At 46.0% G+C, this 14,075-nt stretch overlaps 1 protein-coding gene across 1 annotated transcript in view; it reads left to right on the top strand.

Moving 5' to 3' along the window:
• The first annotated feature begins 105 nt into the window (after window positions 1-105).
• The window catches only part of LOC147107891 (ubiquitin carboxyl-terminal hydrolase 25-like), a 179,380-nt gene continuing 165,410 nt past the window's right edge, over window positions 106-14,075 (top strand). Inside the window, 1 exon segment of the mRNA XM_086007271.1 lies at window positions 106-181. Within this exon segment, the coding sequence (XP_085863397.1) occupies window positions 140-181 (42 nt within the window). The 5' untranslated portion in view covers window positions 106-139.

Here is a 14,075-nt window from a genome sequence, read left to right as displayed (position 1 = left end):
CATTTCCCCACAGCCCCTCCCCATCCCCAGAGCACCTCCCCATTTCCCCAAAGCCCCTCCCCCTCCCCAGAGCCCCGCCCCTCTCTCAGCCCCACCCCCAGCCCCGCCCCTCCCCCACAGCTCCTCTCGCGGACCGGCCATGACGGTGGAACAAAATGTTCTGCAGCAGCACTCGCAGAAGGTAATTGAAAAACAAACCCCTCAGCAAACAGAAACCTTCCTTCTCCACCTCCACTATTGATTTAAAGCCGCCCTCAATCATTCGGCTTTGTTTTTTTGGACAGTCAGCCCGGGCGCCTGAGCTGCCCATCCCCGGGGCCGGGCTGAGGCGCCGCTTCCCCGGCCTCCCCGCCAGGCGAGACGCAGGCCTCGGGCCCAGTGCTGGCTGGGCGGCTGCTCCCCAGGGCAGAGGCTGTTTACACCGGTGGAGGAGGAGAGGAAGGGGAGAGTTGTTATTTTAGTGTGTGTGTTTTATAAATCCATTGAATGCTGGAATTGCTGGTTGTTTATTTTCTGCTCTGGTTGTGAGGCTGTGATCTTGCAGCAGGGCAGCTTGTGTTTACTTTTGACAGTGTGTTGGCATTGTAAGATTTCTCTGCCTCCTGTTCCCTCCAAACTCAGCCCAGTATTGTACCCAACCCATAATAAGGGACATTTTTATAAAGTGCATTTGTTGTTTATATTATATCGCCACGCTCCAATTCTGGCCTCTTGTGCATCCCTGATTTTAATTGCTTCACCATTGGCGGTTGTGCCTGAAGATGTCTGGTCCCAAAGCTCTGGCGTTCCCTGCCTCTAAAGCTCTCCACCTCGCGCTCTCTCTCTCGTCCTTTAAGACGCTCCTTAAAACCCTACTGCTTTGACCGAGCCTCTGGCTCTGCTGTCCAATTCTGTCTGTTAACGCTCCCACCAAGCGCTAACTTTCCCTGTAATTTTTCTTTCGGGGCGCGCAGCCCATTCAAAATACAGCGCAAGCGCGGTTTTTCCTGTCGAAAAGCTGTCCGCGCGCGACCGCACAGCTTACAGGGAATGTGAGTCCTGACGAAGGGTTTCGACCTGAAACGTTGACTCTCTTTCTCTCTCCACGGAGGTTGCCTGGCCTGCTGAGTTTTTCCAGCATTTTCTGCTGTTATTACAGGGAACATTGCTTGGAACATTTTACTTCATTAAAGGTGCTATATAAATACAAGTTGTTGCATCGAATTCAATTTGATTCTTATAAAGCAATGAAAAGTCCTGAATTGCATTGTGTACTTTTTGTATAATGTCTATTTTATGTTGTAATAACACACTATTGAGATATTTCCTCATTGAACGCTGCGCTGTCAGAGGTGCCGTTTTTCGGATGAAACGTTAAACCGAGGCCCCGATCTGCCTTCTCGGGTGGATGTAAATGATCCCATGGCACTATTTTGAAGAAGAGCAGGGGAGTTATCCCTGGTGTCCTGGCCAATATTGATTCTTCAACTACCATCGCTTTAAAAAAAAAAACAGATTATCTGGTCATTATCACATTGCTGTTTGTGGGAGCTTGCTGTGCCTGTTGGGCTGCCATGTTTCCCACATTACAACAGTGACTCCACTTCAAACGTCCTTCATTGGCTGTGAAGCGCTTTGGGACAACCTGAGGTTGTGAAAACTGTTCTATAGATGTAGTCTTTCTGCTTTTAGTTACACAACACACTGTTGAATTATTTCTTTATTGAATATTGATTAGTTGTGAATGACAGTGTATGTTTTGTATATGACCTTGTATAGTTTGTGTGCACTGTTATATAACACTTGACATATTTTCTGATTGAGCTTTGGAAAAATTGAGTTCTGATGTTGACCTAGATTTGAAGGATGGCAGAGAGATGCAGCTTTTATATGTTGTTTGTGATTTTTTTTTTTAAAACAGACATTACAAGTGTTTTTTCCTCCCTTCCCCATTTCCTTTTGATTAAGGGATGTTGAAACTAAATCCCAGGCTTTGAGTGAGGACCCACCTGTCTGCAGGCGGCTGGCCTCGGGTGTCCTTTTTTGACAGACTTCATGGATTATTTTTAGGATTCCTGGATTGCTCCTTTGCAGAGTGGCTTTGGAAACTTGCGTGTACCACTGAATGTTGAAACTTTTCTACTGTCTGTCTTAAAGTTGGATGGTCGGTTTTCCTTGCAAGTTTTGTGCTCTTTTCTCTTGTTATCCCAACCAAGAGCCCATTGTTCATGCGTGAGCTTAGATATTGTGTTTGAGGGGCCGTGGAATACATAAAACCTGTGGCGCCTTAAACATAAAATACTTCAAGGCGCTTTGTGATTAGATCAATCAGTAGTACAAGACGTAGGAGGGTTGGCCAAAACCAGGCTCTGAGGAGGCTTTCAAAGGTGGGGAGGGAAGTGGCAAGGGGGAGACATTTAAGGAGGGGGTTCCAGAAATTGAGATGGCTAAAAGCTGTGGGTAGCTAAAATTGCTACTTGGCCCTAAACAGACAATACAACATGGCTGATTACCTGACCATGGTAAAGGATAGCAAACTGAGAAAAACCTTGACAATGTACAGACTTAGTGAACATAGCCTGGCCATCGAAAAAGGTAGACACAGACAGACCCGGCTACCAAGAGAGGACAGGATATGCTCTCACTGCAGTCAGGGAGTGGTGGAGACAGAGATGCACTTCCTCACAGCTTGTGGAAAATATCAGGGCATAAGGGAGAATTTCTACCCAAAATTCACAAAAATATGCCCGGAATTCAGAAATTTGAATGACGACCAAAAACTCCCATACCTACTAGGGGAAGAGAGAAATTGTGTAACCTTAGCGGCACACTATGTTACAACTTGCCATAAACAGAGGGACAACCACTAAATATAAGAAAAGAGTATATACAAATTATATGAATGTATATTTATACACTCAGGGATATATCTGTTTATACACTGTATGGATAGATCTGTGTTTATGTGTTCAACCATAAATGTTTTTCGATGCTTTGGCAACATAAGATGTACCTTGTCATGCCAATAAAGCGATTTGAATTGAATGTGTAAAGGGAGCCAGAGTTGGAGGCCTGTATGGCATGGGCTCGGGCACAGGAGGTTGTAGAGGTAGTGTGGGACAAGGCCATGATGGGATTTGTAAACGAGGACAAGGATTATTGAATTTGGTACATTGGGAGTGAAATCAGGCACCAAATGCTTCACCTAAAGGGTGGTAGAAATCTGGAACGCACTCCTCCAAAAGGCTGTGACTGCTGGCGTTCAATTGCACTTTCAAGACTGGGATCAGTAGATTTTTGTTAGGTAAGGGTATCGAGGGGTATGGTTCAAAGGCAGCTAAATGGGGTTGAGGTACAGATCAGCCATGCTTTAATGGAATGGCGGAGCAGACGCGAAGGGCTGAATGGCCTCCTCCTGTTCCTATGGGAGACGGAGCGAGTAGAGGCCTGCAAAGAGTGAGCCGGCCTCGGTGTGATATAGAATGAGGGCGACAAGAGTTTTGGACAAGTTGGAATTTGTTTAAGGTAAAGCTCAGGAGGTTATTGAGGAAGACATTCAGGAGGTTATTGAGGAAGACATTCAAGAGGTTGGTCTGGAGGTAATGAACGGGCTGTAGGGATTTCAGTGGCGGTAGATACTGGGCAGGGGCTTAGGTCAGCGTTGTGGCGGAGGTGGAAGCAAGAGGTCTCGGTCTTATGGGGTTTGAAGCTCAACTTTGGGTTGAACAGGGCGCCGAGGTTAGGCACCACCAGGGACTGGGATTGAGTCGGGGGAAAGATGATCTACCATGGAGATTATCACATGATTTAACGTCCACACATCTATTCCTGTAGGGGGGGTCACTGGATAGAGATTAGGAGTGGGACCAGCGTTCTGAGGTTATTTCTAGTGCCTCTTCTGCCATTTTGACTGAGAATGCACACATTAGAGAATACTAGGTTCCTGCAATGTGCTGAGTTAGCTGTATGGTGACAGCAGTGGTATCTTGATGCATGTTCCCTGGGTTAAGGATGGGTCTATCCATCTATGGTTTCTGCTCCTGATTGGCACCAGTTGGTGAGGTGACGAAGGGCAACCAGTGCCTGTGGATCATATTATTTGTACTTGTATACACCGTAAACCTTGCAGATTGCGAAGAACGTAATACAAACCACTAACCGAAGTTCAACTGTGAGTTACAGTACATTAGCACGGATCTGTTGCATTTGTTCAGGAGTGCATGTTGGGGGATGTGGAGTACATGTTAGGTGGGGCCCACCACAACAGTATTTTAAAGATTGGGGCAGTGCTCTTTGCAGTATAACGGTGTTGGTATGACACATGCCGAATGTGATTATGTGACCGGCCAGATCGTCGATACCCAAACATCTGTAACTGAAGCTGAAAAATTATACATTTTGTTGGTCTGAAATTGCTCTAGAATTAGCAAGCACAAGATGAAGGAAAAGCATCTGTATCAGGATTTTATTTTTTAACGTGTAAGGAATTGCCACTTCCAGTATCTTTGGTCCTCGTACTATTTACATTTTCAAATTGTTTCCTCTCGTCCCTTGAAGGACACTGACTCTCGCTGGGGTTGGGTTTCACAGGCATTGGCTGCCGTCTGATATCTCCAGCACGTGACCCAACATGCGTTGTTCCCATTTAATGAGCATTGGCAGGCTATTCAACCAAAAGGGCATCACGGCTGAGCCTGATCCTGCTTTCAGCCGATGTGAAAAGAAAATAGAAAGAACTTGCATTTCTATAGCGCCTTTCACAACCACCGGACACCCCAAAGCACTTTACAGCCAATGAAGTACTAATTGAAGCGTAGTCACAGTTGTAATGTGGGAAACGCGGCAACCAATTTTCACACAGCAAGCTCCCACAAACAGCAATGTGATAATGACCAGATCATCTGTTTTTTTTAGTGATGTTGGTTGAGGGATGAATTTTGGCCAGGAAACTGGGGATAACTCCGCCGCTCTTCTTCGAAATGCACGCGTTTACATGTGTGCTGCAGTCCAGAAGGGAGGGGTGACTGTGTTAATCAGGAGTAGGGCCATTAGCTGATCTTTCCTCTCCCTATCTGGAGGGTACAGAAGCCTATTGTAGTGCACTAAAAAGTTTCTCTACTGAGATCAGCCAACTCCGTGCGGACCAGCGATCGCGTGTGGGACCTCTCTGGTTTGCTTAGCTCGGTGTTGCATTCTGTGGCGCCTTTAGCCACTAGGTTGAAGAACTGCTATGTGAACAGAATAGCCGTTAAACTTGGAGCTGGCGCAACTTTAGTGCAGGTTTTTATTGCGTCTAAACGTGGGCAGCGTGACTCGGAGATTCACCCCTTCTGTAAAGGGGCCGCTGACTTGGAAGTGAAATGGTGCAATTGAGGACATTGAACATTTCAAGTGACTAATTGCACAGTCCAGAACGGTTTTAAATTGAGTCACAGGCCTGCTGCTGTGCATGAAACCCAATTAGCAGCTGATAAATGTTAAATCAACAGCTTCGTTCAACAGCTCCTCCAGACCAGCAGCTATTTTCAGCCAGGTGTTACAGATCAGACATGAAACATGGATAGGTTACACAGAATTTACAGCACATTCGGCCCAACTGATCTATGCCGGTGTTTGTGCTCCACATGAGCCTTCTCCCAACTTCTTTTTATATTCATTCTTGGGATGTGGGCGTCACTGGCAAGGCCAGTGTTTATTGCCCATCCCTAATTGCCCTTGAGAAGGTGGTGGTGAGCCGCCGCCTTAAACTGCTGCAGTCCGTGTGGTGAAGGTACTCCCACAATGCTGTTAGGGAGGTAGTTCCAGGATTTTGACCCAGCAACGACGAAGGAACGGCGATATACTTCCAAGTAAGGTTGGTGTGTGACTTGGAGGGGAACTTGGAGGTGGTGGTGTTCTCACACGCCTGCTGCCCTTGTCCTTCTAGGTGGTAAAGGTTACTTCATCTCGCCCTATCAACATATCCTTCTATTCCTTTCTCATGCCCTTATCTAGCTTCCGCTTAAATGCAGCTATTCAATTTGCCTCAACTACTCCATGTGCTAGCGAGTTCCACATTCCTACCGCTCTTTGGGTAGATGATGTGCTTCTATACGTTATAATGCTGGTGGACCGTATATAGTTATGCACTTGTATACAGTATGTAATCGAAAGCCATCCAAGCATATTGCACACCAGTCACACACCCAACTCTGTGTGTATGCATATGTTGCACTTATTTAAGAAAAGCACTTTTTTTTGCCTTATCACATCCCTGCCAGGTCTCGGTGTTACATATGGAATGAATTGCATTGTACAAGTTACTTTTGTTATGTTGGTAACCGTGGCAGCCATTTTGTGCACGGCTAATTTACGCCAACAACAATTAAATAAATAACCAGTTAATCTGTTTTTGGTGGTGTTGGTTGGGAGACATGTGTTGGTGTGTGAGAACACTCGGCGTCAAATAGTTCTATACAGCGCCTTTCACAGCCTATGGACATCCCAAAGCACTTTACAGCCAATAAAGTACTTTTGAAGTGTAGGAAATGTGGCAGCCAAATTGCGCATAGCAAGTTCCTACAAACAGCAATGTGATGATGACCAGATAATCTGTTTTAGTGATGTTGGTTGAGGGATAAATATTGGGATCTTTAATGTTCTCCTGCACCACTGGGACAGGCAGACCAGGTCTTGTTTTAATGGCTCCTATCCAATCCCAAACAAGGTCCCACTCATTGGACTTGCTGACCTCTGTTGGCTTTGTTCCCCTCAGTGCATTTTCAAAATCCTCCTCTACAGATCCCTGCTTAGCTTCACTCCTCCTGACTGTGGCAAACTCTTCCAGCCCTAAAGCCCAACTGCATCCTTCTCTCTTCCTACTCTGGTCAACTGTGTGTTTCTCCTCTCCGTCCGCTCTACCATTGGTTGACAGGCCCTCAGCCTCCACTCTCTGAAACTCATCTGTCTTGCAGCATCCCTCCCCACCTTCAAAAGATGCCTTTCAGCCACCTCCTTTAATTTCCCTCCTGCTCCAGTTCTGACCCCTCACTGTGAAGTTACTTTGGGACATTTTGCTAAGTTATAGGTGTTTATAAATGCAAGATGTTAAAGAAAGAAAGACTTGCATTTATATAGCGCTTTTCACGACCACTGGACGTCCCAAAGCATTTTACAGCCATTGAAGTACTTCTTGACGTGTAGTCACTGTTGTAATGTAGGAAACACAGCAGCCAATTAGCGCACAGCAAGCTCCCACAAACAGCAATGTGATAATCACCTGATAATCTGTTTCAGTGATGTTGATTGAGGGATAAATATTGGCCCCAGGACACCGGGGAGAACTCCCCTGCTCTTCTTTGAAATAGTGCCCTGGGATCTTTTACGTCCACCTGAGAGAGCAGACGGGGCCTCGGGTTAACGTCTCATCCGAAAGACGGCACCTCCGACAGTGCAGCGCTCCCTCAGCACTGCACTGGGAGTGTCAGCCTAGGTTTTTGTGCTCAAGTCTCTGGAGTGGGATTTGAACCCACAACCTTTTGATTCAGAGGCGAGGGTGCTGCCCACTGAGCCACGGCTAACACCTGATCAAGATGGAGGACACTTCAGATGTACTTGAATGAACTGACAACTGCTTGCACTAGTTAATCTGATTGAGCGGTTGAGATGGTTTACATATAGATCCCTACCGAACTCCCCCAATAGCTTGCTGATCCATACAGAACTGTACTAAGTTAACTGATTGCAGCTGAAGCAGGATTGGGAACACTGTAGTCATAGGAAGTTACATTCATAGGAACAGGAGTAGGCCATTCAGCCCCTCAAGCCTGTTGCACCATTCTGTTGGATCATGGCTGATCTGAACCTTAACTCCATTTACTCGCTTTATCCCCAAATCCCTTGATGCTCTTACATTAAAAAAATCTATCGATCTCAGTCTTGACCCAGCATCCACAGCCCTTTGGGGGAGAGAGTTCCAGATTTCCACTACCCTTTGTGTGTTGAAGTGCTCCCTAATTTCACTTCTCATGTTTATATTCCAGTCCCCTTCAGATAAAGACCAACATTCCGTTAGCCTTTTTGTACCTGTACATTTATTAATTTGTGTACATGGACACCTAAACCCCTTTTCTCCTCCACATCTCCTAGTCTCTCACCATTAAGAAAATATTCCGATTTGTCTTTCTCGGATCCAAAGTGGATGACCTCACACTTCCCTACATTGAACTCCATCTGCCATAGTTTTGCCCACCCTTAATCTGCCTATAGCCTTTTGTAACCTCCTGCTTCCATCTACATTTACTATGCTTCCCAAATTAGTGTAATTTGTAAATTTGGATAAAGAACTCTTTTTTTCCATCCAAGTCAATATATATGGTGAAAAGCTGAGGTCCCAGTACAGATCCTTGGGGAGCACCACTTGCCATCCTGCCAGTCGGAGAACGTTCCCTTTACCCCATCTCGTGTCTCCTACCTTTCAACCACTTACCAACCTGCTTCACAAGGTTACCTCCAATTCCGTGCACTTTTGTTTTTGATGATCCCTTGTGTGGAAGCTTATCAGATGCCTTCTGGAAGTCAGTACAGACAACATCCACAGACACTTTGCTAACTACCATGCCAGTGACCTCTTCAACAAATTCAGCGAGGTTAGTGAGACATGACCGGCCCTTCACAAGTCCATGCTGACTCTCTTTGATCAGCTCATAATTGACCAAGTGCTTGGTCATTCTGTCCCTGATGATGGATTCCAGTAATTTCCCTATAACTAATACTGAAGTGACAAGTCTACATTGACCTGGATTCTCCCTTCTTAAAGCCTGGGCTCCCACTCTTGATTACTACCCAGCGATTGTGTCTATCCACCCAGCTCAGCCATTCAAAACACCTTGTGTTTCTCATTAAATTTGTTTGTGGTTGTTGCATCTGTTCCATTCCTACCTGGCAGCTTGTTAATGGTATTTATCCTTTTCTGTTCTTGTACCTGCATCAGGCGCTCACAGATGGGGTGTGTGTTCTGAGCTATTGTTTCCATAGTTTGTGAATGTGTGTTTGGTAGGAGAGGATTATAATGTGATGGAAGACGTCCAGAAAAATGTATGCCTCAACCCATTGTAGAATATTAAATCCTTTCCCATTCATTCTCATTGTACAGCACTCTACCGGAGCAAACTTGTTGCTGTTCCCCTACTTCCTGTTGTAGCCTTCCCATTGGCGCAGCGGAGATAGCAGCTGGAGGCCTGTTCCAAGGCCTGGTTTGTCAAGTGCTGCTTCACACCTCCTCCGACTGAGACTGTGTGGGAGATCTGCTCCCACACGGCAATGATGCCAGCCATGGCTCAGTGAGCAGCACCCTCGCCTCTGAGTTAGAAGGTTGTGGGTTCGAGTCCCGCTCCAGGGACTTGAGCACAAAATCTGGGCTGACACTCCCAGTGCAGTGCTGAGGGAGGAGCAGGGAATTTCCCACAGTGTCCTGGCCAATATTTATTGACTGTCTACTAATAGGATAGCAAGAACAGGTCTAAGCATGACTACTCCACTGATTGTTCCTACTGTGTTCCTTATTTTCATATGTTCCTGTGGCTCAGTAGTAGCACCTTCGCCTCTGAGTCAGGTTGTGACCCTTCCCGGGGTACAGTTCCACAAGCATCAGTTGCCGTCTGGTACCTTGCCCAACTGGCTATTCTTCAGGCTAGCCTGAGAAGGTCAGCAACATCAACAACAACAATTTCCATTTATATAGCACCTTTAATGTAGTAAAACATCCCAAGGCGCTTCACAGGAGTGTGAACAGACAACATTTGGCATCGAGCCACATGAGATATTAGGGCAGATGACGAAAAGATTGGACAAAGAAGTAGGTTTTAAGGAGCGTCTTAAAGGAGGAGAGAGAGGTAGAGAGGTTTAGGGAGGGAATTCCAGAGCTTGGGGCCCAGGCAGCTGAAGGCACGGCCACCAATGATGGAGCGATGGAGATTGGGGACGTGCAAGAGGCCAGAATTAGAGGAGCGCAGAGATCTCTGAAGTTTGTAGGGCTGGTGGAGGTTATAGAGATAGGGAGGGGCGAGGCCATGGAGAGATTTGAAAATGAGCATGAGAATTTAAAATTGGATATTTTCACCATGTGCGACATCGCAGGCCAGTTCTCACTGTCATCCCAATGTGAATGCTTTCCAACATGGGTGCCTGGAATAATAATCAGGGCCAGCAATGCTGACTGGTGTTGCTCTCATTAGCTGCACCCCCAACTGACTGAGATAAACAAACGCTGCAATCCAGAGGTCAAACTTTGGATCTTCTGTATGGCTCAGTTGACCTTGACCTTTGCCTTTACCAACAGTGCCACTGGAGAAGCTTCCAGATATTATTTTCCCCCATCCTGAGTGTATGTCTCACTACACCTGCTCCATAGAAGATAGGAGCAGGAGTAGGCCATTCGGCCCCTCGAGCCTGCTCCGCCATTCAGTGAGATCATGGCTGATCATCCAAATTCAGTACCCTGTCCCTGCCTTCTCCCCATATCCCTTGATCCCTTTAGCCTTAAGAAATATATCCAACTCCTTCTTGAATATATTTAATGAACTGGCCTCCGCCGCCCTCTGTGGCAGAGAATTCCACAGGCTCACCACTCTCTGGGTGAAGAAATTCCTCCTCATTTCAGTCCTAAATGGCTTACCCCTTATCCTTAGACTATGACCCCTGGTTCTGGACTCCCCCGCCATCGGGAACATCCTTCCTGCATCTAGTCCTGACAGAATTTTATAGGTTCCGATGAGATCCCCTCTCAATCTTCTAAACTCCAGTGAGTATAAGCCCAATCGACACAATCTCTCCTCATACGTCATTCCTGCCATCCCAGGTATCAGCCTGGTGAATCTTCGCTGCACTCCTTCCATGGCAAGAACGTCCTTCCTCAGGTAAGGCGACCAAAACTGCACACAATACTCAAGGTGCGGTCTCACCAAGGCCCTGTACAATTGCAGCAAGACATCCTTGTTCCTGTACTCGAACCCTCTTGCTACGAAGGCCAACATACCATTTGCCTTCTTAACCACCTGCTGCACCTGCATGCTTACCTTCAGCGACTGGTGCACAAGAACACCCAGGTCTCTTTGCACTTCCCCTTCTCCCAATCTATTGCCATTCAAATAATCTGCCTTCCTGTTTTTGCCACCAAAGTGGATAACCTCACATTTATCCACATTATAGTGCATTTGCCATGTTTCTGCCCAATCACCCAACTTGTCCAAATCGTACTGGAGTTTCACGACATCCTCCTCACAGCATACCCTCCCACCCAGCTTTGTGTCGTCTGCAAATTTGGAGATATTACATCCAATTCCCTCGTCCAGATCATTAATATATATTGTGAACAGCTGGGGTCCGAGGACTGATCCTTGCGGTACCCCACTAGTCACTGCCTGCCACTCGGAAAATGACCCGTTTATTCCAACTCTTTGCTTTCTATCCGCCAACGAGTTCTCTATCCAAGTCAATACCTTGCCCCCAATCCCATGTGGCTTAATTTTGCACGCTAATCTCTTATGCGGGACCTTATCAAAAGCCTTCTGAAAGTCCAAATACACCACATCCACTGGTTCTCCCTTATCTATTTTACCAGTTACATCCTCAAAAAATTCCAGTAGGTTAGTCAAGCATGATTTACCTTTTGTAAATCCATGTTGACTTTGTCCGATCCTGTCACTGCTTTCCAAGTGCTCTGCTATTACATCTTTTATAATGGACTCTAGCATTTTCCCCATTACCGATGTCAGGCTTGCCGGTCTGTAATTCCCCGCTTTTTCTCTACCACCTTTTTTGAATAGTGGGGTAACATTAGCTACCCTCCAATCCATGGGTACTGTTCCAGAGTCTATCGAGTTCTGAAAGATGGCCAGCAATGCATCTATCTCCAGGGCCACTTCCTTAAGTACCCTAGGATGTAGATTATCAGGCCCTGGGGATTTATCAGCCTTCAATCCAGTCAACTTCCCCAACACCATTTCTCTACAAATACTGATTTCTATCAGTTTCACCCTTTCATCAGACCCTATGTTCCCCGACATCTCTGAGAGGTTATTTGTGTCCTCCTTTGTGAAGACAGAACCAAAATATGTATTTAGTTGGTCTGCCATTTCTTTGTTCCCCATTATAAATTCCCCCGATTCTGACTGCAAGGGACCTACGCTTGACTTCACCAATCTTTTTCTCTTCACATATCTATAAAAGCTTTTACAGTCAGTTTTTATGTTCCCTGCAAGCTTACTCTCATATTCTATTATCCCCTTCTTAATTAATCCCTTTGTCCTCCTTTGTTGAATCCTAAACTGCTCCCAATCCTCAGGATTATTGCTTTTTCTGGCCAATTTATATGTCCTCTCCTTGGATCTTATGCTATCCCTAATTTCCCTTGTTAGCCATGGTTGAGTCACCTTTTTTGTTTTATTTTTATGCCAAACTGGGATGAACAAATTCTGTAGTTCATCCATTCGGTCTTTGAATGTTTGCCATTGCCTATCCACCATCATCCCTTTGAGTGCCATTCCCCAATCAATCCTACCCAACTCGCGCCTCAGACCATCGTAGTTTCCTTTATTTAAATTTAGGACCCTAGTCTCTGAGTCAACTACTTCATTCTCCATCTTAATGAAGAATTCGATCATATTATGATCGCTCCGACCCAAGGGGCCTCGTATAACAAGATTGCTAATTAATTCTTTCTCGTTACATAATACCAGTCTAAGATGGCCTGATCTCTGGTTGGTTCCTCGACATACTGGTCCAGGAAACCATCCCGTAAACACTCCAGGAATTCCTCCTCCACAGTATTGTTACTAATTTGGTTAGCCCAATCTATATGTAGATTAAACTCACCCATGATGACTGCTGTGCCCTTATTGCACGCTTCTGTAATTTCCCTTTTAATGCCATCCCCAACCTCTGCATTACTGTTTGGAGGTCTATACCACTCCCACTAACGTTTTCTGCCCCTTAGTATTTCTCAATTCTACCCATACAGATTCCACATCATCAGAGCTAATATCCTTCCTTACAATTGTGTTAATCCCTTCTTTAACCAGTAATGCTACCCCACCTCCCTTTCCTTTTTGCCTATCTTTCCTGAATATTGAATACCCCTGGATATTGTGTTCCCAGCCTTGGCCATCCTTGAGCCACGTTTCCGTAATCCCAACCAAACCATATTTGCTTACCTCTATTTGCGCAGCCAATTAATCCGCCTTATTACGAATGCTCCTCGCATTAAGACGCAAAGCCTTCAGGCTTGTTTCTTTAGCGCTCTTAGACCTATTAGAATTTTTATTTACTGTGGCCACGTTTGATTTAAACCGTTGATTTCTCTGACTGCCACTTTTGTTTTTCTCCTTCCTATCTTTTGCTTTTATCCTTGTTTCCCTTTCCTCTGCCTCCCTGCTCAGGTTCCCAACCCCCTGCCATTTTAGTTTAAACCCTCCCCCAGAGCACTAGCAAACACTCCCCCTAGGACATCGTTTCCAGCCCTGCCCAGGTGTAAACCGTCCAGTTTGAACTGGTCCCACCTCCCCCAGAACTGGTTCCAATGTCCCAGGAACTTGAATCCCTCCCCGTTGCACCATTCCTCTCGCCACGTATTCATCTGAAATATCCTTCTATTTCTACTCTGACTAGCACGTGGCACTGGTAGCAATCCTGAGATTACTACCTTTGAGGTGCTATTTTTTAATTTACCTCCTAACTCCCTATATTCCGCTTTTAGGACCTCATCCCGCTTTTTACCTATATCGTTGGTGCCTATATGCACCACGACAACTGGCTGTTCACCCTCCCCTTCCAAGATGTTCTGCAGCCGCTCTGAGACATCCTTGACCCTTTCACCAGGGAGGCAACACACCATCCTGGAGTCTCGTTTGCGGCCGCAGAAACGCCTATCTATTCCCCTTACAATAGAATCCCCTATTACTATAGCTCTACCCTTTTTCCTCCCGTTGTGTGCAGCAGAACCACCCCTGGTGCCAGGAGGTTGGCTGCTGCTGCTTTCCTCTGATAAGCCATCCCCCCCAATAGCACTCAAAGTGGTGTATCTGTTTGAGAGGGGGATATCCACAGGGGACCCCTACACT

The sequence above is a fragment of the Somniosus microcephalus genome, chromosome 14 (assembly GCF_052327205.1).
Source record: "Somniosus microcephalus isolate GS21.2 chromosome 14, FLI_Smic_1.0, whole genome shotgun sequence".
NCBI classification, from domain to species: domain Eukaryota; kingdom Metazoa; phylum Chordata; class Chondrichthyes; order Squaliformes; family Somniosidae; genus Somniosus; species Somniosus microcephalus.
The sequence above is the reverse complement of the archived record's forward strand: the minus strand, read 5'-3'. Positions and strand labels throughout refer to the sequence as shown.